Source organism: Phascolarctos cinereus, unplaced genomic scaffold, assembly GCF_003287225.1.
Source record: "Phascolarctos cinereus isolate Bilbo 61053 unplaced genomic scaffold, phaCin_HiC Scaffold_5;HRSCAF=322, whole genome shotgun sequence".
In the NCBI taxonomy this organism is placed as follows: domain Eukaryota; kingdom Metazoa; phylum Chordata; class Mammalia; order Diprotodontia; family Phascolarctidae; genus Phascolarctos; species Phascolarctos cinereus.
Window position 1 is genome coordinate 291,408,237 of NW_027555958.1, and position 26,354 is coordinate 291,434,590.

Here is a 26,354-nt window from a genome sequence, read left to right on the forward strand (position 1 = left end):
ATCAAGCCCTGATTTGCAGCATTTGCTGATTTCTGAGTAAATGCTGACATTGAAAATTTCACAATTGGCTCTGAGCTGGTACAAGCTAGCTTTAGCGCAATCCTGGTGGTAGCTAAAAATAATTAATCACCTGATGTTCAAACTTTTCTTGATGAGTATCTTAGCTCTTAGCCTTGTCAGTAAATGACACAGTCTATTATCAGACCTGTATTGAATGCCTTTACCACTTGGTACAACCAGTTAGAACTTATGCTATATTGGCATAGACTTTGAGACCCCAAGGTCATTTTTGTAGCATGATGAAGCATTAGAGTAGGATTTTAATGACAGTTTGATTATTAACCAACTCTCAGCAAATATAATTTCTTCTTGAGCTTCACAGTAATCTATGAGGAAAGTAGAGCAAATATTATTATTACCATTTTACTGATTAGAAAATAGGCCCAGAGAGGTTCTGTGTTTTGTCCAAGGTCACAAAGCAATTTAGTTTTAGGACCACAACCCAAGTCTTCTGACTCAGTGTCCAATGTTTTCAAGAGGCTATTGCTGCCACTTTGTGCACCATTTTGTGTTGTCCACACTATGGTTCATTTAGCACAGATAATCAAGAGGTGATTAGAAAACATTCCTTTCAGCTCTACTATTTTAGGATTTTATGTTTAGGACAAATATTATATGTAAGAGAATATAAAGTAAAGTCAGCATGGAATGGAATTGTTCAAGGAAGGCTTTGAGAGGGAAGTAATAATTGGTTAACTCTCCAGTGAAAAAAATGAATAAAGTTATTGGTGGACTTGGGAAGGAAGAAAGGATGTTAGGTGCCTACCTAATATAGTGTGAGGGTTGACACAATCTGAAATCAGTAAAGAGATTTGTTTTCGTTGAGTTGTTTCAGTTGTATCTGACTCTTCATGACCCCATTTGGGATTTTTTGGGCAGAGATTTTGGAGTGGTTTGCCATTTCCTTCTCCAGCTCATTTTACAGATGAGGAAACTGAGTCAAACAGGGTTAAGTGACTTGCTCAGGATCACACAGCTAGGAAGTGTCTGAGTCCAGATTTGAACTCGGGAAGATGAATCTTCCTGACTTCAGGCCTGGAATGCTGTGCATTGTGCCACCTCGCTGCCCTAGTAAAGAGAGTACTTGTTGATTAATTTCAGGAGAGAAGAACCAAGTGGCTTCTAGGAGAGAAAACAGAGAGATTAGCTTTAGTTGTATTTTAGTGGCTATGTATCAGGATGGGAACAATTCCTAGACTGTCTTTATTTCACAAAGACTCCTGCAGGCAAAATTAGTGAACCAAGGAGATAAAATAGATGTGTAGAACTTATGTGAAGCACAGTGCCTCTGAAGCTTCATATGGCTTAAACTCCTATAAAATATGAGATTATTTTCATTATTTTCTCTAGGCCAAAAGTTGGCAACATAACTGTTATTCCTTGATCTCTATTTCAGCTAGTAGGCCCTTCCCAAATTCAATAAATTTTTTATCTTTGACATCTCAAGTAATGATGAACTCTCTTCTTTTCAGTCTATAGCCCTTGTAATTTGTTGCTGATATCTTATTTGTACAGCAGTCTGATTCTTCCCCCCCACATTGAAAAATATACTATTACTTTATTAGGAGAGATTGTGACAATTAGTCTTTCTTAAACTCATGCCTTTTGGAGCCCCTCCTTTTTCAGATTTAGGAGAAATTTTTTCCTACCGCTTTTTGTGTGGAGAAAGAATAAATTATAGAACTATAGATTAAGAGCTGGAAGAGATCTTAGAAGCCATTTAGTCTCAATCCCTCACTTTACAGATAAGGAAACTGAAGTTCAGAGAGTGTAAGTGACTTGTATAGGATTACATAGCTGGTAATGTCAGAAACTGTTTTTGAATTCAGGTCTTCCTGATTTCAAGCCAAGTGTTCTATCCATTACACATAATGTCCCTCTTTTTTATTTTATACATTGATATTTCCTTTCCTTTTTTTTTTAAGATTCCTTTTCCTTAAGGATTATTTCCCTTTCCTGAGAGAATAATTAAGGGGAAATTTGGACTGTGTGAGTGTACAGTGTCTACCTTAATTATAGTAGTGTACTTTGGGGAGAAATGCCTTTCAGATGAGTAGGGATCCCTCTGCTGGATGAATGGTGGGAATTCTTTTTCTGTTTGGCTCACTGGGTGGAACCTCTGGTCAAGTAATCAAAGGTTAAGAGCTCAATTGCTCCCCTGCTGCTGCCAGTAGTTGGTTAACTAGTAACAAGGATGGCTAATTGCTTCAAGTTATTTCATTCATTTCTAATCAGTGAAAATTCCATGCTGTATGGCCCTGAATGGAATGATTAGGGAAAGTCCTTGGAGAGAAATTTATTGTTGTTCTTAGCCTAAGAGAAGTGGGTCAGCCTTTCTAAGTACAGCCATTTTCATTAGCACTCACATTTTCTTGTGTCAGCAGCCTAGTCCAACTGTTTATGCTGATTCTTTGCCTCCACCCCCATAATCCAAAAATCTTAATTATTTTACAGTTATTTATGTCATGAATTCATAGGTGATTGGTTTCAATAGATCAGGATCCTTTCCATTGGTTTTCATAGTGTCTTCTGGATGGAGTAGGATGATACTTCAGGTTGAACCTAGTTGCCTTTTTCTTTATCTTCCTCCTGCTTCTGATCATTTTCCTTCACGTGCTTCAGGAAACTACCTCTGCTCCTAGAGTGCTTAATATGCCCCGTATTAATTAACATGCACATTAGTTCTCTTGGCTAGAATCTTGCCCTTAATCTCTTTGTTTACAACAATGTCTACAGCATGCTGAGTAATACAGATCTGTTCAGACTTGCCATGGTAATATTTATGGGACATTCTCTGCCCAAAACTGAGATGCAGTGAGAATGAAGAGGCTGAGCAGAGCTCGATGTATCTAGAAGATGACAGTGCCAGTGGAAAGACCATACTAATTCTTTGTAATTAATCAGAAGAAATGAAATAAGAGAAAGTAATACTGCTTTAATGTAGGCATCAATTTTATTTTAAAAAATTGCAGGGAAAACTCCAGAAAACTCCAAAAAAAGGAAAAATCTGTTATACAAATAGGAAAATATAAATCTTAGGCCCTCTTCTTTCTAGGGAGATCATAAGCTCTTGGGAATGAATTATACTTCCCAGAAATCCAAGGCCTATTGGCTATTAGTCTGCCAAGCTAATCAGAGCTGGTAGGCCTGTTTCTTACAGCCTCTTTTGGTAACAGGAATCATAGGGGAACACTAAATCTTCCTCTAAGGAACTGGTTATAGTAATTTAAAAAAAATTAGCTTGCTTTTGAGCCGTAATGGAATGTGCTTACAAAGGACACTAACTGGCCAAATCACCTTACTTTTGCCCTAAAAGGGAGAAATTCTGTAAGGGTTCTGGGGGAACCCTTCCCCTACCAGGCTTTAAAGCCACATGGTACTTTTTGAATCTTCACCTCTTGCATTTATTCTTTCTTGTTCTTAGGTGAGGAAGGCAGAATGGCTTTGGGAGGTTTGAAAGGTTGGAGGAGCCACTGGATTTGCTGTGATGGGAGTTTAAGACAAAGACTGTTGTTGCTACCTTAGCCAAACTAGGAGAAGTACCAATACAGCCCCGAAAAGTGACTTTAGCAGCTGAGGAAGTAAGGAAGTGAAATTTTTGGTGGGACTGCATTTAGAAGTGAACTTGGTGGGATGAATGCTTTAGAGCAACTTCTTTAAGTAACTGACCCTAGGGACTGAGGTAGTAGAGGGGAAGATGTGTGATCAGTTTGTTTGTTTGTTTTTTGGCGAGGCAATTGGGGTTGAGTGACTTGTCCAGATTCACACAGCTAGTAAGTGTTATGTGTCTGAGGCCCGATTTCAACTCAGGTCCTCCTGATTCCAGGGCCAGTGCTCTATCCACTTGCAATCAGTTTGGGAGGGATGTTTATACTACTGTTTTTACTATATCTTTTCAGTAAATATCCCAGTGTAAAAAATAATCGATGCTAATTGCTTATTGATGATGTTGAGGAGATATCAACTGGTTAAACTGATAGTGGGGTATTAAGCATTGAATCCATGTTACTGAGGAGATATATGTGATTGATATTGAGGGAAACATAACAGAATGGGAACATAAACAGATAGTATTTGAAAGAATACCCCTAGAACCCTGAGCAGAAGTGGTGCAGTAGATACAGCACTGGGCCTGAAATCAGGGAAACCTGAGTTCAAATTCCACCTCAAATATTTACTAGCTGTGTGATTGTGGGGCAAGTCACTTAGCCTCTATTTGCCTCAGTTTCCTCAACTGTAAAATGGAGTTAATAGCAGTACCTTTCAGGGTTGCTGATAGGATAAAATGAAATAATATTTGTAAAAGTGCTTAGCATAGCACCTGACACATAGTAGGTGCTACGTAAATGCTTATTCCCTTCCACTTCCCTTCCATTCTTCTTAGGTGACCAGGAAGCTGTGTCAAGGGAGGCAGAAGCCAATAAAGTCCAAGAGACAATTTTGCTGCTTTTTAGGGAAAACGAATTCCTATTGATGTGGGGGTGGGGTGAGTGGGGAACCCTATCCCTATCATAGGGAGGAATGTAGAATAAGTTAAGAAATATATTTTGTAGTTGCTTTGTTATAAGCATAGATTTATAGCTAATTGGACAAAACAGAATCCTAATGAATGAAGAGATGGTAGGATTATTTGCATTGCCCAGATTGTCAACCTGAGTTTTTCTGTAAGCCTTGTTTTGCTATAACAAGATATGGAGAGCTGAATGGATGATTCAGAACCCTGTTGGGTTGAGAGCTGGTCGGGCTTATCTGAATTTCTTAGAGGGGCAATCAGAAGAGCTTTGAAGCTCTCTAGTTTTAGGAAATTCCTTTTAAAACTTGTCACTATAATAGCATAGTATTTTTTCAGTATCCCTTTAAGGGTAGTTGTGAGTTAAAAAAGCTTATGTTTACTTCATCAGTTCCAGAGCAGGAGTGGATTTGCCCAGACCATCAGGAGAGCAGTGAGGAGAAAGAGAAGAGCTAGTAGAAAAGCAGATTTTTATGGTGTAGATTATTCTTGAAGGGATCAAGGACATCAAAGCTGTAGTTTAGTTTTGTGAATTGTCCTGACCATAGAGGTTTACCTCACTCATTCATCTCCCTGCTAGGTTTTTAAAGTATGAACCTGTTCTCTCTCACAGACACTCTGTATATTGGTGGGAGAGTGTGCTAGAGTCCTATGCGTAGACTATGATGTATTTATTATTACTGTATTTACTTTATATTGATTATAATATTATGATTAGTTTGCCTTCTTTAAGTTACTGACTCTAGGAACTGAGGTAATGGAGGGGAAGACATACATCCAGTTTGGGAGAGATGTTTATACTATATCTTACTGTACTACATGCTTACTGTATACTATACTATATATTATATCTGTTTTTACTATATCTTTGTGGTTAAATAAATTTTATATCCTTATGGTTAAATGCATTTTTATGTTTAAGAGCTAATGTTTTCATCGTGGCTGATTTTGTATCAATAGGAAACATACTGGTAGGTGTTCGGGAACTACAGTGTCAGGTAGTCAGAGTGATTGCCCTACCAAATGGATCTACCTCTAGGACCCTGAGAGAGTTTGAAAAAAGTGACATTTGAGCTGAATCTCAAAAAGAATCAGAAATTCTAAGAGGTATAGTTGAGGAAGGAAAGCATTCCGGAAATGGTGGAAAGCTAGTACAAAGGAATTGTGATAGGAAATGGGAGTGTTGCATGTGAGGAGCAGCAAGGAGGCTAATCTGGCCAGGTGATAGATTGAATAGAAGGGAGTGAGAAGCATGAACAGGAGTGTGTAACAAGATGGAAAGATACAAAGGTTCAGAAGCCAGGTTCTGAACAGCTTTGAATGCCAAACAGAGGAGTTTTTATTTGATCTTATCATGGTTAGGCCTCTGCTTTAGGAATATCACTTTGGTAGCTAGGTAGAAGATGGATTGAAAAGAGGAGAAACTTAAGGCAGGGAGACCAATTAGTTGGCTACTGCAGTAGATCAAGGAAGAGGCAATCAGTGCCTGAACTAGGGTGATGGCTATATTGATAGAGGGAAAGGGATAGGCATAAGCTGTTGTGGAGACTGAATAAATGAGACTTGTCAACTGATTGACTACGTGGGGTGAGGATGACTTGGAGATTGCAGACTTAGGTGATTGGAAAGATGGTGGTGCCCTCAACAGAAACTGGGAAGTCCAGAAGAGAAGTTTTGAGAGAAAGATAATGAGTTCTGTCTTGAACATTTATAATTTGAGATGCCTACAGATCATCCAGTTAAATATTTCCAAACCAGTTGGTGATATGGAACTAGATCTCAGGAGAGAGACTAGGGCTTCCACATAGATACCAGAGTCATCTGCATAGAAATGATAATTAAACCCAAGGGAACTGATGAGTAGTCCTACAAGGGTCCTAGAAGTCTTCATCTCCTACAAGAATAAAAGAGATGATGCTTAAAACGTGTTTCTGTATCAGTTTATGGGTTCCTGTGAGTCCTTTGTGACAGGTTACTGTATCATGTTTTAAGTACTTGTCAGTGTCTGCTTTTGAGTCTTTTGTGTCTTAAGCATTTGTTTTGTGGTGGAGGAAATAAATATATGTGCTGTATCTGATTTACTTCTTACACTGAGTACCTTTCTAGAAGGGGCCTTGTTAATCCCTTCTGGGGAGATCCTAGATGTGAACTTTGCTTAGGAACTTTTCCCCAGAGTTCTCTTCTCAGGTATGGGTATAATGAGCCAGTAGTTAAGTTCAAGAAAAAAGCCTGAACTCTGTCATTTTGGGGTCAGACTCCCTCAGGAAATAAACCTGCTCTTCTTGATGAGAAGTGGGGTGCCCTTATGCCAAACTGTATGGATCTCTAGAACAAAAATGTGCAACAAAGCTGTCAAAATGATTATAGCCAATATATGTTTTAGAGGATGAAAAGGTAAACAAATTCTATGAAAAATGGAAAACACTTTCTGAGTTGATTCAATATAATTTAATACTCAGTAACTTCAATAAAAATGTGACAGAGGAGGACTGCAATAAATGTGTTTGAAAACATGGTTCAGGAGTTAGAGAGAGGGCAGATACATGTAGACTAAATAGAGACTTTACACCCACATATGATGAATATAACTTTCTTCAAGAGAGTCAGGAGATATTAGACATGGTAAGTATCAAAAGCACACAACAAAATGAAATTGATTTTATTTTTATAGCTGGGAGATGATTGGGTGTAGACGTGAGAGTCAATTGGCTGTCTATGTATAGTTAAAGCACCAACTTATTAAAACAAAGATCAAAATCAATACCAATCTAGAAGAAACAATAAAAATTCAGAGAAGATAGGGCATTCATTTGAGGCAACTCCAACTTGATCTATTTAAACAAGCTGTTGATGCTGAAAAATAGGAAATGGATAAAATAATATTATTTCTTAGGGAAGTTTTAACTGATGTAAATTAATTGCCCCAATGAGAAAATCAAGCAGATGCCTTGATTTCCTTACCAAGCAATGAAATATGGCAGCCAAGGATAACACTGGTTTAGAATGTTTAAACTCATTTGTATAATCTTACAGAGAAGAGTGGTAGATAGCAAGAATCAGTGGAGGGAAAAACAATTTTAGGGAAAGCTGAGATCATTTAAAGATGAAACTGGAAAGAGCATAAGAGATAGGAAAAATAGAAAAAAAATCCATAAAGGTGGTTTTGCTTTTTTTTAAACCACAGATTCCTTTCTATCAATGACAATAAAATCACTGCATTTGGGCTCAGCACCATAGTCCCTAGTGAGGAAGACAAAAGGGGAAAGAGCTCTGCTGGTATAGATACAGGGGAGGTCCATGCTGGAGGTGTCAGTTTTGAGAGTATTAAGGTATTTATCCTCAAGAAATCTGAAAGAGGAGAGACTATCAAGCGCTTGGGGGGGAAACATGGACCTATTTATTATAAGCCCTTAGCCAAAAAAAAAAAAGATGAGTGACAGATCATCCATAGCCAACAATCCAAATGTCTTTTTTCCTATCTGTATAAAATCTTTACGGAAATAGTTTACGCATGAATCAAGCACATCTTTCTTTCTTTTCTAAAAAAATTAATTTATTTTTAGTTTTCAACATTCACGTCTATAATTTTGAGTTCTAAATTTTCTTACCCTCCCACCCTCCCCCCAGATGGCATGCAACATAATATAGGACATATATGTACATTCATATTAAACTTACTTCCACATTAGTCATGGTTTTTTTTCCTTTTGGTGAGGCAATTAGTCATATTGTAAAGAAGAATTAGAACCAAAGGGAAAAACCATGAGATAGAAGTAACAAAAACAAAAACAAAAAAAAAGAGAGAAAATAGTATGCTTCAATCTACGTTCAGACTCCATATCTCTTTCTCTGGACGAGGATACCATTTTCCATCTTTTGGAATTTTTAAAAAATATACACGTACATACATATATACATACGTGTGTGTATATATATATGTATGTATATCTATATCTATTGCTTTTTTGGTGAGGCAATCAAGGTTAAGTGACTTGCCCAGGGTCACACAGCTAGTATCAAGTGTCTGAGGCCTGGATTTCAACCCAGGTCCTCCTGACTCCAAGGCCAGAGCTCTATCCACTGTGCCACCTAGCTGCTCCTGGAATTTTCTTAGATCCTTCCATTGCTGAGAAGAGCTAAGTCTATCAAAGTGGGTGTTGCTGTTACTGTGTACAATGTCCTCGTAGTTCCGCTTACTTCACTCAGCATCAGTTCATGTTAAGTCTTTCCAGGTTTTTCTGAAGTCCACCTGCTTATAGCACAATAGTATTCCATTACATTCATATACCACAACTTGTTCAGCCATTCTTCAATTGATGGGCATCCCCTCAATTTCCCAATTCTTTGCCAACACAAAAAGAGCTGCTATAAATATTTTTATACATGTGGGTCCTTTTCCCATTTTTATGATCTCTTTGGGATACAGACCTATAAGTGGTATTGCTGGGTCAAAGGGTATGTACAGTTTTATAGCCTTTGGGCATAGTTCCAAATTGTTCTCCAAAATGGTTGGATCATTGATTACTGTAGTGATTAAAGTATTGATTACTTGTGTCTATATCATAGTCCCTTAACTCTTACCTTCATCACAATTAAATCCAATGTTGTGACAAAAAAAACAATCAGAAACATTTAGCATGGGGACAATATCTGGCAATGCATATAATATTATGTCCTTATTGTTCCCTAGTTTTTGGCTGTCAGGGAAAGGGGAATGTTTTATTTTCCAGTCTCTGGTACTTTCATAGTCATGTTATCCTCCCCTTCAGAATGAACTCTCCTTTGTGACAAAGAAAAACAAATAAGCAATAACATCCGATACGACATTGTATCTGACAGTTTATACAATATTCTATCATAGTAGGCCCCCACTGCTTTACCATGATGGGAGGGGTATGCTTCTTTCATTATCTTTTCTCTGAAACATTCATGACTTGTCCATTATTCAGAGTTGAGTTCAATTTCCTTTAGTTTCTTTTAGTTATTCTCCATGCTCACATTTTAACAGCACAGTATTTTTTTTTAAAGGTCCAAAGAAGAGAAATATTGAGGAAGAGAAAGGGGTTGCCATCAACATGAATTGAACAATTAAAAAATAGATTCTCATTTGGTTTTCTAAAAGCGGAATTAGACTGAAGCAACTGTGAAGTCTCACCTGCTTACACAAGGGTTAGGGCAAAGAGTTCTTTGTAGTCTTAACTCATGGCTAGGCTTCATGGATAGTGGGCATATACCCACTTCTCTATACATTAAAAGTTCCTTAACCATGAGACTTTTCATCTACATTGTTTTACTTATTGCATATATTGTTTCCTTACTTCTGCTTATTTCTCCCTGAACCCATTCCTACAAATCTTCCCAGAGAGAGAGAAAGAGAAAGAAGAGGACATGGAAGTAACTAACATAGCTTTCTCAAAAAGTTTAACCAAGAAATTCAGAAGATTTATGGATAAAGCTAACAGGGCTGGTAGAAGGTCGTTCTTGTTCTAAGGATAGAGGAACATGGATGTATAGCAGGGTGGGGGGCCAACACATAGAAAGATAAGAAAGATAAAGGGGGGGTCCCGGTAGTTGGAACAATCTGTACTGTACTAGGCACTGGGGATACAGAGGCATAAATGAAATATCTAGGGCAAACCTGTGGCCTCAAGGCCACATGTAGCCTTCTAGGTCCTTGGGTATGGCCTTTTGACTGAATCCAAGTTTTACAGAACAAATCCTTTCATTAAGGGGATTTGTTCTGTCAAGTTTAGAATCAGTTGAAGGGCTGCACTTGAGGACCTGGAGGGCCTCATGTGGCCTTGAGGCTGCAGGTTCCCCACCCCAGAAATTATCTGTTTCAAGGAGCTTACATTCTGTATGGTGGAAACAGCACATATACCAATAAGGAAGGCAGCAGAATGCACTACAAAAAGCGCTGGATTTGGAGTTAGAGGACATAGGTTTGAATCCCAACTCTCCCACTTGTTACTTGCAGTCTTAGGAAAGTCACTGGACTTTCCTGTTTCCTGATCTGTGAAATGAGGGGGATGGACCACATGACCTCTAAGTACTCTTTTTAGATCTAAATCTATTATCTAAATAATACTATCTTTGAAATAGAAATGAATCAATACATTTATATTTTTATATCCTATGCCTAGAATATATTTCCTTCTCACTTCTGCCTTATAAAAGCCTTTATTTTCTCCTCCTTTAAGATGGCTCAAACACCATTTTCTAGGTGAAGACTTTCCTAATCCTCCCTACGGCTAATGCTTTCCTGGCTCAGAGAAGGCACTTAAATTGTGCAGTTGACTGAATCATCTTTTTCTCTCTCCCAGCATCTAGCAGAATGTAAGAGGCACTTCATAATGTGAGTTGAATTGAACTGGATCACTAGCATCATATTCAATCATTTATATGAACTGAAGACTGTACTGTGGTGAAACCAAAAGTGAGGCAAAGAAAAGAACAGGATAGCAGGAGATGGACACATCAATGGTGATTCCAAAAGGGTCTTCTGGTCATTTTCAGAAGTTTTGAGGCAAGGGTATGACGGTAAATATTTAACCACTTATACTCCCCCCTCCCCACCCCCTACTCCCACCCTGTATTCACATGTTTAATCTGTTGTTCACATTTTCTCCATCACTTTCTTCAGTATGATCAGTGAACAAAACATTAAGTCAAGCCCGATTTGTAGCATTTGCCTATTTCTGAGGTATAAATGCTCACACTGAAAATTTAACAGTCAGCTCTCCTGAGCCCTTATGAGCTGGCTTTAGCACACCCTTATTTTCATAACTCATGATGGATTCATTTTCCTTGTTATAGGTCCAGCAATACTGTTATGCTCATCAGTCATAATCTGTGCCATTTCAACTCACAGAAGGAACAAAGGGGCCATGCTTTCATTGGACAATGAATTTTTTTCCATCTCAATAAAGCAAAATTTATTTGTGTCTTGGATCCTTTTTTTTTTTACTTTTTGGTCTCAAGTCTGTCTGAGTGATTTCTCTTTTTGATGCTCTCAGTGGCTGATGCTGGCAGCCCTGAATTAAGTCTTATTGTAATTGAAAGACAATTGGAAATTGAAGAGGAAGAGAGAAGGCAGGTCCAGTGGGTTATTTGTGGTGTGTATGGACAAACTGATAGCTTTGGCAAAGGTTTGGAAATAGGAAGGCACTGGATGAAAGTAAGAGATAGAGACCTGCTTTGTGGGAGCATGCTAGATGATGCTCCATAGCCTAAAAAGAATTCTAGAAGACTGAAATGGCTATCTAATTACTTAACAGTAATTCTATCATAAAAGGAAAGACATTTTTCTGCTTATACTTATTTTTTTATTGGGCAGAATTCAAAAGATGTCATTCATTTCCAGCTGATAAGAATGTATTAGACAAAACTGTAACATTGAAAACTATGAAAAAGTAGCTTACAGTGTGTTGTTTTTGGAAAACGTACTACCCTCACTGTGTTTGTCCTCTCAGATTTCTCTTCCTTTTCCTTTTCCTTCCTAATTCTATGTCACATTCTGTGATGTATGGAAAGGAAGAGAAAAGGGCTCTTGTATGGGAATATCTATTCGTTCGGGCATCATACAACTTTAAGTCTTTAGTTGAAAGTAACTCTTGGCAAACATTCCAGGACCATGTGTAAGTAGAGAAGGTATCATAAAAGGACTCATTTCCACTTTCTAGCCCAATCAGATCACCTCGAATTTTGCGCCAGAAGTTGAGCATGTCTTTCCGGTGCCCAAGGGCAACTCCCAGATGGTATGCATCAGTAGCTCTTTTTACCTGTGAAAGGAGTGGTCAGACATTGGAAATGAATACTTTGAAAGAGAGACAGATAGGGATAGGGACAGCATTCAGTATCTTGAAATACCAGCTGTAATGTGAAATATATCAGTAAAGGAAATTTGTAGACTCTCAGACTAAAAAAGCTAGGAGTGACTTTAAATACTAAACCTGCCATTTTACAGATAAGGAGATTGAGGCCTCCAGAAAATTATTTGTCTAGGGTCACATGAGGTTAATGGAAGAGCTAGGGCTTAAACCAATGTATGAGCTAATTTTAAGCACCTTTTCAGTTCTCTCCACTGCCTCTTGGGATCATATTCTCAAGCCAGTCCTATTGGCTAATGCCAGTGAGTTTATCCATTAATTTTTTTAACTTTTAAACTTTATTTTTATTTATTTTATTTTAATTTACTTTATTCTTAACATTAAAAAAGGATATTTCTATTCATATAGCAGAACACACAAAAAGAATTCTATATGAAATTCATATATTCTATATGAAACTTCTATAGGTGAATCTTCATTTCCTACTGTTTGCTTCTTTTAAAAAAAGTATGTATCAAAAATTTTACACATTACTTTCAAAACTGTTCTGCTTGCCTGTGCTTTCTTCTGGAGTTTATCCATTTAGTCAAAGCCTCTTTTTAAGGGTGGTAATGGAGCCATGACCCAACAGTCTATGTGGTGGGTTGTTGGAACATAATCTTTCATTGAATAATATCTATTTTTTTATATCAAACATTTATAAATTTATTTTTAGTTTTCAACATTCACTTCCACAAGATTGTGAGTTCCAAATTTTCTTCCCATCTTGCCCCTCCCCCCCGCCATGATGACATGCATTCTGAATACCCCTTTCCCTAACCTGCCCTCCCTTCTATCACTGCCCCACTCTCTTATCCCCTTCCCCTTCTATTTTCCTGTAGGGCAGGACAGATTTTTATAACCACTGCCTGTATATCTTACTTCCCAGTTGCATGTGAAAACAATTTTTAACATTTGTTCTTAAAACTTTGGGTTCCAAATTTTCTCCCTCCCTCCCTACCCACCCTCACTGAGAAGGCAAGCAACTTGATACAGGTTATTACCCCCTCCCTTGATCTGCCCTCCCTTCTATCATCTCCCTGCTCTCTTATTCCCTTCCCCCCTATTTTCCTGTAGGGTAAGATAGATTTCCATACCCAATTGAGTGTGTATGTTATTCCCTCCTTAAGCCAATTCCGATGTGAATAAGATTCACTCATTCCCACTCACCTCCCCCCACTTCCCCTCCACTGTAAAAGCTTTTTCTTGTCTGTTTTAAGTGAGATAATTTACCCCATTCTACTTCTCCCTTTTTCCTTCTCCCAGTATAATCCTCTCTTGTCCCTTAATTTTATTTTTTAGATATCACCCTTTCATCTTCAACTTACCCTGTGCCATCTATCTATCTATCTATCTATCTATCTATCTATCTATCTATCTATCTATCTATCCATCCATCCATATAATTTTTTTCCCTCCAACTGCCCTAATATTGACAAAGGTCTCATGAGTTACAAATATCTTTCCATGTAGGAATGTAAACAGTTCAACTTTAATAAGTCCCTTATGATTTCTCTTCCTGTTTATTGAACAATATCTATTCTTTAAGATAGCTCCAATTGCATTTTCTCAGTGAAGGCTTTCATGACCCACTCCAGCCACAGGCTCCTCTGAACTTTTAAAAATAGCACCAATTTTCCACACCATTCATATGGCACTGATCATAGATTGTCTTCCACTGTTAGCAAAGTTTATACATGTATGTTTTCAATTAGAAATCCACAGAAACAAGGACTATGTCTAGTCTCTGCTAGCTGGCACAGTAAATAGACTCTGAGCCTAGAGTCAGGAAATCCTGAGTTCAAATGTGGCCTCAGACATTCACTAGCTGTGTGACTCTGGGTAAATCACTTAACTGCAGTCACCCTCAGTTTCCTCAACTGTAAAATGAGGATCATAATATCATCTCCCTTCCAGTGTTATCGTGAGGATCAAATGAGATATTGTTTGTAAAACTCTCAGCACCAGGCTTGGAACAGAGTAGGCACTTAATAAATGCTTGTTTCCTTTTCCCCTTATACTTTGTACCTCCCATCCATAGCCCATACAGTATAGCTGATGCTCAGTAATATTTGGCCAAGTAATAGAAAGAAGCATATGTGCCCACATGGTGAAAATATTTTATCCCAAGTTTAGAAGGTGGGACTGGAGAGCATTGGTGCTGTTTTTCTCTCTGGGCAGTGTGTGTGTGTGTGTGTGTGTGTGTGTGTGTGTGTGTGTGTGTGTGTGTGTGTGTGTGTGTTTACCTACATGTGCATGTAGGTAAATGCATAGGGTTGGGAGAAGGAGGGAGGGCAATCTTCTGAGAGAAAATGCACAGAAAACCTCCAGAGGAGAGCAGTAAGTCTCCTATCCTCATTCCCAGTTGGTTTCTGAGATGCAGAAAGCTGCATTTCAGATATTTCTGTAGCGGCTTGGGCACAGGGCACCAGATTTCCTGAGTATGCAAGAAGATAAGCACACTTGAATAATTATAATAAACATGACTGGTTCTGTAGAAGAGTTGAGAAAACGTATTTCCATTGCAGAGGTGGACATTATGTAGATGGAGTATCACATACATTGTCAGACATAGCTGATGTGTTGTATAGTTTTGCTGAACAGCTTTGTTTTCTTCCTTTTAAAATCCCTATACAGGGGAAGGGGAGAGATACATCTAGAAATAAATATAGCATTAAAACTAAAGGCCTCAACAATAAGTTTAAAATTCTTTTTTTTTAATTTAAAATTCTTTAAAAAAAAGAGAAGTTAAAAGTGATAATTTACTAGAAGGGTAACACTTCAAACCAGGAGCAGCTAGCCCTCAGAAAGTCCTAGATTTCAGTCATTATCATACTGGTTTTACACTAGTAATTGGCAAGTGAAAAAACTCTACAGTAATAGTTTGTTGCTGTTGTTTTCCTTTTTTTTTTAAAAGGCAATTGGGGTTAAGTGACTTGCCCAGGGTCACACAGCTAGTTAAGTGTCAAGTGTTTGGTCTGATGGCAGATTTGAACTCAGGTCCTCCTGACTTCAGGGCCAGTGCTCTATCCACTCCGCCACCTAGCTGCCCCTGGTGCTGTTGTTAGTTGCTTCAGTGGTGTTGAACTTTGTGAGCCCATTTGAGGTTTTCTTGGTAAAGATCATGGAGTGGTTTTGCCATTTTCTTCTCCAGCTCATTTTATAGATGAGGAAAATGAGGCAAGGGTTAGGTGACTTTTCCAGGGTCACACAACTAGTCAGTGTCTGAAGTCATCATCTTCCTGACTCTAGGCCCCAGCACTCTTATCTACTGTACCACCTAGCTGCCCCTACAATAATAGTAGCCTATAGCTAATTTTTTCCTATAACAAGAAGCATTTACATAGTTTACTCATAGTAGGGGACTAAACTGAGAGAACTAGTCCTTTCTTTTCCACTGGTATGAATCAGAAATAATCCTGGGGGGCTTCAGAGGCAGTATTTAAAAGTAAGGAAATTTTTCAGTGCTTGCTTATCTGGAGATAAGATAGCTTTCCTTACCGGTTTTTGTAAGCAGGCTGCTTCAGCTACGTTCCACTGCCGCTTTTTCTTGATCATGTGATCAACACTGATAATCTCTTCTGGCCAGTTTGAATTTTCTAAAGGTTTAAAGGGTGCAGCCTTTATTTAAAAATAAACAAATAAATAAGCAGAGTACATAAATTAGTGAGCAAAATTACAACCCTGTGCTACAATAAAAGGAAAATAGATCTTCCCTTTTCCTTTATCTTTTTTTAAAGACCTAATATTGTCGCTAAGCACATACAGCCAATTAGTTCTCAGTGCCCAGAGGGGTACTCATAGGATCATAGACTGTAGAGCTGGAGACATTAAGAGTTCAACCCTTTCATTTTACAAATGAGGAAACTGAGGCACAGAGAGGTTAAATGACTTGCTAAGGGTCACATAGCTTATAGTTGTCTGAGGCAGGATTTGAGTCCAAGATTTCCTGATTTCAAGTCCAGGGCCCTAATTCACTATGACATGCTTCCTCTAAATCTTCTTCAATAACCATGAAGGAGAATTATATACACAGATACATGTAAACTTTACTTTCACATCCACATACATTTCACCATTAGTCATCATATACGTTTTATATATATATATGGACATACACATGTAAATATATACACATATATATATCTATATACACATACTGCACACACACACACACATACATATATATGTATGTGTACACACACACATATTTAGCCATACTGATGCTGGGCAACTCACTGAAGCACTCTCTGCCTCATTTTCCTCATCTGTAAAATGGGGATGATAATAATAGCACCTACCTTCCAGGGTTGTTGTGAAGATTAAATGAGAGAATATTTTCAATAATACATAATTTACATTTGTAAAGTGCTTACTTGGTATTCTTGAGAATGAAGGACGTGTAATAACAAGAACAAAATTACAATAAATCCTCCCTCCCTTCCTTTTTTCCTTCCATTCTTCCCTCCCTCCCTCTATCCTTCTTTCCATTCTTCCTTCCTTTCTTCCATTCATCTGTCTCCAGAGAGTCTGGGTTTGCCTGGGTTTGGGGGTTGAATGTAAGCAGTGAGATAAGTGTGGTATGAAGGAGAGGAAAAGAGTTTGTGCTCAATCCTAGGCATTCCAAATTTCCCAGCTTTCTTGGGTTCTCTTTAATTTCCCTTCCGAGGCCTTATTTGTTTCTCTTAAAGGAAGTGAGGCAGCACAGTGGATAGAGGGGTGGATGAGGAGTCTGGAAAATGATGCTAAATCCTGCCTTAGACACTGCCTAGCTCTGTGAGTCATTTAAACTCTTTTAGTTTCAGTCTCCTCATCTGGTAATGAGAGAGTTAGACTTGATGATCTCTAAGATCCTTTCCAAAATTTATGATCCTTACATTTCTGTGTGGTAGAAGTTTATTTGTTTTTTAGAAAAAAAAATACACTGTCTAAACAAATCAGTGTTGTTGTCATTGTTGTTATTGTTGACTTGTTTCAGTTGTGTCCGACTCTTCATGACCCCATTTGGGTTTTTTTTGGCAAAGATACTGGAGTGGTTTGCCATTTCCTTCTCCAGCTCATTTTACAGATGAGGAAACTGGGGCAAACAGGGTTAAGTGACTTGCCCAGGGTCACATAGTTAGTGTCTGAGGCCAGGAATATTAGTCTTCTTGACTTCAGGCCCAACACTCTATCCATTGAACCACTTAGTTGCCCTGTATATGCCTGTATAAATGTTTCTCTTTCAAAGTTAACTTTTTTTTAGGGGTTTGAACTATATTCAGTCCTGATTGCCTTCCAGAATTGTTGTGGTGGTGGTTATAAATGAATGAATGAAATGAATGAAATAGTGGGTATGAAAGCAAGAATTTAATAAATTAAATAAATTGTAAAGGGTTATACAAAAATGTGAGCTATTGTTTTATTATTTTATTTTAATGATGTGAAAGTAGATAGGGAATCAACCTTGGCATCAGGAAGACCTGGATTCGAGTCCTGCCTTTGACAGATGTTGGCTAAGTAACCTAGGTAAACCAATTCACTTGTCTAAGCACCAGGCAACTTTCCAGATTGTAAGTTGCAGAGCAGATGCAGATTGGCATTGGCAGAGGAAAACCACAGGCAGAGGTAAATAGATTTAGTGAAAAAAAAACCTGTTCTATATTGTCTACAGACAACCAGAGTATTTCTATCTAAGCCAAAATTTAGACATGTCCCATTTTGGTCCAGATATTTGTCATGAGAAGTCCTAACATCTAACATTAGTCCTCAATTCTACTGTACTTTTAACTTAATTGATGTGATAAAACCTTTCTCTCACCTGTGCCTTCCAGTTTCTTTTATGGAAAAAATAGTCTTCGAAGAAATGTAAAGGCTCTCTTTTCCTCAGCACCCCCAACCTTTGTAACTCTTTGAATGGCTTTCCCACAACTGTCCCATCCATATTTGGAAACAGTGGGAAGATGGGTATTTTAGCATACGGGCTGTCAGAGGCGGGACTGCATCCTAACAAATGTAAGGAGATTAGTATGGATCACCAAAGGCAAAGAATAACCACATCAAACAGACCTTATAGGCACCACTTCCCTCCTCCCCCATATGGCAGGAAGACCCAGTGTCTACTACATTCTTCTGGTACTCTATAATCTAGGTCTCCTTCCAGGGGTATTAAGATTGCAAGTCAAGGTCACGTCATTGTAAGCCACGTGATGTCAGAGGACTCTCTGAGTGGAAGAGGCCTGCCATTGGGTTTGGCTTGGGGCCTACTGTTTATGAATCTGAACATTAGGACAAATTCTTTCCTTAACTCTTGGTTAAGAACAGGTGACCTATCTTACTCTTGAGCTCTTCCAGGAATTTCAACAAATCCTTCTCGCCCATTATTGCAATGCGGGAGGCATCAGCAAAGGCAGCTGTGCTGGTTCCCTGTCCGGTAACTGACACCCTCTTGGACTTGCGCCTCTTTTTTCCACCAGCATCGTAGCACCTCCACAGTGGCCTGCTGGCAGCCTCATTATATTTTTTGCGGTAATAACTGAAACACAGAAGATAATTCAGGAAGGATTCTAAAAAGAGGGGCAGTGGTTCAGCTGTAAAAATAGCTAAGTTGTTGATTTAAGAATATTAGGTGCCATGTTGTAATTTATTTTACACTTAATGTTTGTTGAATAGAGTTGAACTGAATTTGCTAATCAATTTATACAGAATAAACACAAAACCTCATCTAGTCTTCTTATTTATTTCCTTGCCTCCAAAGTCCTTAGCCCTTGCCCTTACATCTTAGCTTCTCTCCTCCCTTGCAACAACATCTTAGTCATGTTGAAAATTATTGGTTGGGCTCTCCTTAGTTCCATTGTGGTTCAGTGAGTGTAACAGAGCATCCTCATTATCAACAAACCATTAGTGATCACCAGTGGGGTCCATGGTACTGTCCTGGATATTTAGGTATATATGCTAATGAAGGAAAAGTACAATCATAGAGTTATAGATTCAGAGCAGGAAGGGACTTCAGGGACCATCTGGTTCAACCCCTTTAATTTACAGATGAGGCACAGGAAGGTTAACTGACAATATCATATGGGTAGAAAGTATCACAGGCAGAGTTTTGAATACAGATCCTTTGATTTGAAAGCCAATGCTCTTTCCACTGTAATACCTACCTTGCCTCTCTCACTTTCCTCTCTTCAAAATCTTGTTTCTATAGTTAGCCAGTTCAACTTTATGCTGTTCTCTGCCTTGTATTCTCTTCCCTCTACAGCTTATCATTACTTATCCTTTTCTAAACCCCAATCTGGTTTACTCCTGTTATCAGCCTTATCTGCTGCTGAACAGTCTTGGAGGAAGTACCTGCTGCACATCTTCGCCTGAATGTTCCAAAGGCATCTCAAGCTAAACATGTTTAAAATAGAACTCATCGTCTTTTTTGCCAAATCCTTTCCCTTCCTAATTTTACTAGATCTGCTGGTGACCTCACCATTCTTCCAGTTACCTACGTTTGCAATCTCTGAGTTATTCACTACTCTTCCTTTCTCCCCAAATCTAATCAGATGCCAAATCTTGTCGTTTTTATCTCCCTCATGTCTCTTGCTTTTCCCTCTTTCTCTCATTCATACAATTGACACATTAGTTCAGGTTCTTATCACTTCTCACTTAGATCACTGCCTAATTGGCTTCAAGTTTCTCCCCTCTCAATCCATCCTTCAATATTTTACTAAAGCACTGTTCTATGTTACTTCCTTCCCCAAGAAACTTCGGGGGACCCTTATTGCATATGGCCTAAAATACAAACTCTTCTTTATGGCATAAAGCACTTCATGTTTTAGCTCCTACTTGTCTTTCCAGATTTCACACTACTCCTTTCTTCTGCACCCTATGATCTAGCCAAACTGGCTTTGCTTGCTGTCCTGTGTGCACAACATTCCATCTCTCACCTCCATACTTATGTTCAGACTATCCCCACTTTCTCCTCACCTCCAACTCAAAGACTCTCTAGGTGCTTTTAAGGGCTTCACTCCAATGCCACTTAAATGGTTTGTATGTCTCCAGTTTCTGTCTGTAGCTTAAATATTGCTACCAGATTTTAATATTTTTTTTTGGATTTGTTATTTCACTGGCACAGGGAACTACTGCTGAGGGAATTCCCTCTGTCAGTACTTATTGTTACCTGCTTTGTAACTTGTGGTTTTAGAGAGTTTCCTGGAGGTAATTAGAGGTTAATTGATTTGTTCAGGTTTGCACTGTCAGTATTTGTTAGAGGAGGGATCTGAACTCAGAGAGTTGGGTCTCTATCCAGTATACTATGCTGACTCTTCCTTTAACCACCAGATTCATCTTCCTAAAATATTTACCTTCTAACCTCCCCCACCCCCATCCCACCTCTATTCCCTTGGATTCATAGCCCTAGAGTTGGGTTATAACTAGATTGTTCTACTTTGACTTGCAGAGATAGAGAGGGAAGATTAAGTAACATGCATTTGTGCACTTTCTAGGTGCCTTTTCCTCCATATTTGATGTCACTTTCTGCTGCACCCTGTGTTTATAAGGAAGTGGTAGTTTTGTCCCTGTGTTACTTCAAGAGTTTTTTTCAAGAATGAAATTTTTTCCTCCTGGGAACTCACCATACTATGTCTACCATACATTTCCTGGGCAGTGCTGAAGTTTCCACCAGCTTTGAAAGCATTTCAAAAAGCAGGATTCCCGTAGAATCAACAAGATCCGAGTTGGGGTCAGTTTCTGGGACTGAGGAGAAAAGAAAGACTTCAAAGTGCATTCTTTATTAACCATTTACCTTGAATAATTTCAGCACTTTCATTTAGGAAAGAAATTATTTGCAGTAAACATAGGAGGCAATGAAATTTAGCAGAAAGAGCCCTGGATGCATCTTACTTATTCTTATTGCCCATGTGATCTTGGGCAAATCACTTCCCACCTCTGAATTCCATTTTCCTCCTTTGTAAAATGAAATGGTTGGACTAGGTGATTCTGAGATCCTCTGGAGACTGCTCTGATGTTTTGTGGTTCTGTGATTCTATCTGCAACTGCAACCAAGTGACTCATTCATTAATATGAAAGGAAGTGATTAAAAAGGATCACATTGAGCATTTTCTCTAACTGAAGAGAAATTTCACGTGACCCAGTGAAACCATACTGTTTTATAAAATATCTTTAATAAAACATCTTTTAATTTAATTTACATCTTTAATGATATTTAATATAAAACATCAATGCAGAATGAAGGCAAACTAGGAGAATGATATACACAATGACTTAAAAACTGTAAATAAAAACCACATAAAAAGGCAATTAAACTCAGAATAAGTGCAGTGACCATTACTGAATCCAGAGGCCATATGATTGACTACAAGTGCTGAATGTGGCATAGGAGGATAAATTCAGATGTTTTATTGATTGGGTTTGCTTGACTGTTATTCTTTGTTATAAAGGACAGTTCAGAAAGGTCATGGGTAAAAGGGAAGTGGTCATTATGTGAAAAAACATAAATGGCATCAGTAACACTTTTTAAAAAAAAACATACAGTTCTATCACTGTCTCCAATTTCCAGGTAAATATTGATACTGACAAGGACAGAGAAGACAGACACTAAACTACATATCTCAAGGAATGTCATATTGCTTCAACAAAAAGAAGAATCATTTGTGATTAATGTGTCCAAGTGTCTGTTGTTGGAGTGTAAATGATGCTGTTAAAATAGTACGTGAAATGTTTCCTGTTTATACTGCAGGCAGACCCCATATTCTGAATAAGTTAGGTTACAAGATTCCTTCATTTTCAGATGTGTTCATTTGTAGGTCACCAGTTTGGAAAAGGGACACTCATTATCTTAGAAAGAACCTCAGACTTATTTTTAGGTTCCCAGGTTATCAGCCCCTAAAAGCCTATTTGACTTAAAAGGTATTTGTGGTACCAACAGAACTATTTCAACTACACTTAACCAACCATTTAAACTAAACCTTCTTTCAACTGTGGAAAAATTAATTTCTCTGAGAACATGTTGGAATGGGGGTGGAGAAGGATTGGTCTTAACAGTTGCTGTAGCATCAGTTTGGGAGGTGTATAATTTTCTATCCTCCACATTTGCAAAAGAGAAAGCTTTGCTCTTTTTTTGGGGGGGGGGCAATCAGCATAAGAGAAGACACTTCTTCAGGTCAAATAATACCAAGGGACAGTTGCCTAACTCAGGTACTAGGGTTTGGGGCTGCAGACTCACACTTCTCCAATACTAATGATGAGAAAGTCAGTTGGATGACTCATACTTAACTTAATTTGCATAGCAAATTGTTTTGTAGATACCATTGCAACGGGCAAAAGTATCCCAGCCCAGACTATGATTCTAAATGAATCTCAGTACAATTTTAGTGTCTATTGTCAGCTGTCATTGGTTTAATAGCACTTTCACTCACCAACAGCCTGGATAAAGCGATCATCATCTGTTAAAACAGTGAGAAAGTCTGAAAAATTCAGCTTTCCATCTCCTGCAATAGAAATCTGGGGATTAGCAAAAGCATACAAAGAATTTTAAACTCAACAGTACGATTAGCTGTTTTTTGAGTATTAGACTTGGACTCAGCTGAGTTTTTTGGTCTCAGCTCTTATCATGTATGGCATCATGGTACACTGAGTGCACAGAGTACTCAGAGTGTTGAGCCAGGAGTCAGGAAGAAACTGAGTTCAAATATGGCCTCAGGCACTTTGTAGCAAGGTGTGACCTTGAGCAAATCACTTAACCCCTGTTTGCCTCAGTTTCCTCAATTCTAAAAAGAGAATAATAATTGCACCTACCCTTCCAGTGTCCTTGGGAGGATCAAATGAAATAATAAAGTGCTTAGTACAGTTCTGGCACGTAGCAGGTACTTAATAAATGAACATTTCCTCCCTCTCTTCCTTCTTTCCTTGGATAAATTCCTTAATCCTTGTCTCAGTTTCTCTCCTTTTTTTAATGATAATTTATATTTTAATCAGCCAAATATACAAAGTTTAATTTCTTGAGCGTGTTTTGCCTAGGCCTTTAACAATAAATGAAGGTTTTTCTTTGAACAGAAGATATGGTTAAAAATGGACACTAGACCTAGTGGGAGGGGAGGAAAAAAATGAGAAGAGAGGGATGGAATGAATAAGGCTACCCCTCCAAGAACACACATGAGAATGGGCTCCCAGACATTTAATACTACACTCAGACTGCAGAAATTTCATGAGAAAATGTGCAGATGAGTGCTCTGTCAATCCAGACCCAGGATTTTCATTAAGATCTTTCTATGGGTCACCCCACCCCACCCAAACCTACATACCCCATGTAATCTACAGGTCGAAGCTTTTCCTACCCTCCCCTATCTCACCATCCCCTTCCCCCTGCTATGTGTTCTGAATCCTAAAAGCAGCGAGAATATCCAGACTTTTCAAACTGTTACACAAAGAAATACTTTTCTGCATTACTTCTGCTCCAAAGATAGCAGCTGCCCCCCTCCCCTGCCCCAAAATGGAATTCTGTGCCGAGATGATGAGGATCCACGCCCTCTGTGGCTCCACAAGGAGGAGAGGGATGCCACAATATACTCCAGGTGGCACTAGTGTGGATGCAATACCACAGAAGTCCTGGCAGGCCCTGGGCACACTTCCCTGGCATTTCCTCCTCCCACATGCATTGTGTTTATTTATTCAGAGAGAGCTACTGCATTCGTTTTCCTGACACAGTTGCATCACCTTTTGCTTTCCTTTCTTCTTCCTTCTTTCTGGCTGTTTCTTCCCTCTGTTTCCAGATGGCGGCTAGCCGGGCCAGATCTGCTTTGGCTTCTTCTGTTTCATCAGCTAAATGCATTTTCATGTATCATCCTTTTGCTCTGTATTCTATTTCTTCCCATTCTCTTCTGGATAGCTCCTTTGGCCCATCCAGATCCAGCTGAGTGACTTTTTTGGTTGTCTGGCCTATTGGGTTGGGATTCTCTATGTCTATTAACCCTTCCACTCCTTTGTGCTTTTGCTGGTAGTCATCATCATCTTCATCACCTTCATCTGAACCTAAGCATTTCTTTTCCTTTTTGGGGTCACCAGCTGCCCCATCACCAAGTTCTTCACTTTCTTCTTCTTCTTCCTGTGCCTTCTGTTTTTCAGCTTGAAGCTGGGCATCAATCTCTTTGGGGCTTGTGTATTGCCTCGCTCGGCCTCGTGGCCTCCTTTTCTTCTCCTTTGGGCACCGAGGCTGCCGTGGCTGCTGCAAGAACTCGAAGGGGCGCCGGAACCGGAACCGGAACCGGAACTCGCCTCTTCCCCCCCTCCTCCCCGCTTCTGTCTCCAGCCTACCCCAGAGCTGAAAGAAGGACCCTCGCTGGCTCAAGCCATGCTCCTCAGTTTCTCATTTGTAAAATTTAACAGAGATGAATTCCTGTATTTATCTTTTAAAATGTACAGGTATAGGATTGGGGGAGATATAGCAGGACCAGTAAACTGCAAACTCAAATGTGAGTCAACATTGTGACATGGCAGCACGTGGCACACCACTTGGCAGAGGGCAGGTGCTTGTGAAATGTTTGTTGAACTGAAAAAAAAAGGCAACGTGATTTCATGCTGCATTAATAGAGGACTATGATAATTCACATTTATGTGCACTTTAAGGTTTACAAAGCAATTTATGTATATTATCTCATTTGAGCCTCCTAACAATGCTAAGAGGCTGGTGTTATTGTTATTCTCATTTTATAGATGAGGAAAAAGGTTAAAGGAGGATAAGTCACTTGGCCCAGGGTTATAATGTGCTAATGTGCCTGCTTGAATCCAGGTCTTCCTGGCTTCCAAGTCCAATACTCTGTCCATTGTGCTATTTAGCAACTTCCACAGAACTGTCCAGAGAAAGGGAGGTGATATGCTGTATTCTTTTAGTCAGACCTATAGAAATATGTTCGGTTCTAGGGTACTAGGTGGTATAGTAGATAGAGTGCTAGACCTGGAGTCAGGAAGACCTGAGTTCAAATCAAGTCTCAGATACTTATTAGCTGTGTGATCTTAGGGAAGCCACCTAACCTCTGTTTATCTCAGTTTCCTCAACTGTAAAATGGGGATAATAATAGCACTTACCTCCAAGGGGTGTTGTAAGGGTCAAATGAGATTTTTAAAAAAACTTCTGGTACATAGTAGGTGTTATATAAATGCTATTATTATTATTTTAAATATAAATTTATTTATTTTTAATTTTCAATATTCACTTCCACAAGATTTTGAGTTCCAAATTTTCACCCCATCTCACCTCTCCCCCCACCCTAAGATGGCATGCATTCTGAATATCCCTTCCCCTAGTCTGTCCTCTCTTCTATCTCTCTCCCCCCCTTCTCTTATCCCCTTCCCCTTTTTTTCCTGTAGGGCAGGATAGACTTCTGTACCCCATTTCCTGTATTTCTTATTTCCCCGATATTATTATTATTATTAGCCACATTTTAGAAGGAACATTGGCAAACTAGATTATACTCAAAGTAGGATCACCAAGACAGTAAACAGAATAGAAGCCATCTTAAATAAGATAAAGTGAAGAAAATGGGGATGTTTTCAGCCTAGAAAAGAGATGACTTAGGAAGGATATATGACAGCAGTTTTTAAATATTTAAAGTGCTGTCATAGAAGATTAGACTTGTTCTTGTTTGTGTGTGTGTATATCCACATACATAATACATAAATATACATATTTGTAATATATAATATTAGTATATATAATTTTAGAGTACATTTATAATGTACATATATACAAACACACATATGTACACACACAGAGTCAAACTTCTGCTTAAATGTTGGGGAATTTTCCTCACTGGGGGCTCAAAACAAATGTGGTTGAACTCCTGATTTTAATTTGCTATAAACTCCCTGAAGCAGGAGGAGGAGGGAACCAAGTGGAGCTGAGGGGCCATTTTATCGTCCCTAGGCTTGAAATGAGC

At 38.7% G+C, this 26,354-nt stretch overlaps 1 protein-coding gene and 1 pseudogene across 1 annotated transcript in view; both read right to left on the reverse strand.

Annotated features, from left to right (window-relative positions):
- Positions 1-8,197: 8,197 nt before the first annotated feature.
- EFCAB3 (EF-hand calcium binding domain 3) overlaps positions 8,198-26,354 on the reverse strand; it is a 91,695-nt gene continuing 73,538 nt past the window's right edge. Inside the window, exons 23-29 of the mRNA XM_078155748.1 lie at positions 22,839-22,910; positions 21,036-21,156; positions 18,756-18,952; positions 18,239-18,423; positions 15,940-16,059; positions 12,267-12,351; positions 8,198-8,819 (exon numbers count right to left, since the gene is read on the reverse strand). Coding sequence (XP_078011874.1) covers positions 8,779-8,819; positions 12,267-12,351; positions 15,940-16,059; positions 18,239-18,423; positions 18,756-18,952; positions 21,036-21,156; positions 22,839-22,910 — 821 coding nt within the window. The 3' untranslated portion in view covers positions 8,198-8,778. The remainder of the gene's footprint in view (positions 8,820-12,266; positions 12,352-15,939; positions 16,060-18,238; positions 18,424-18,755; positions 18,953-21,035; positions 21,157-22,838; positions 22,911-26,354) is intronic.
- On the reverse strand, positions 24,083-25,242 carry LOC110215705 (28 kDa heat- and acid-stable phosphoprotein pseudogene; annotated as a pseudogene).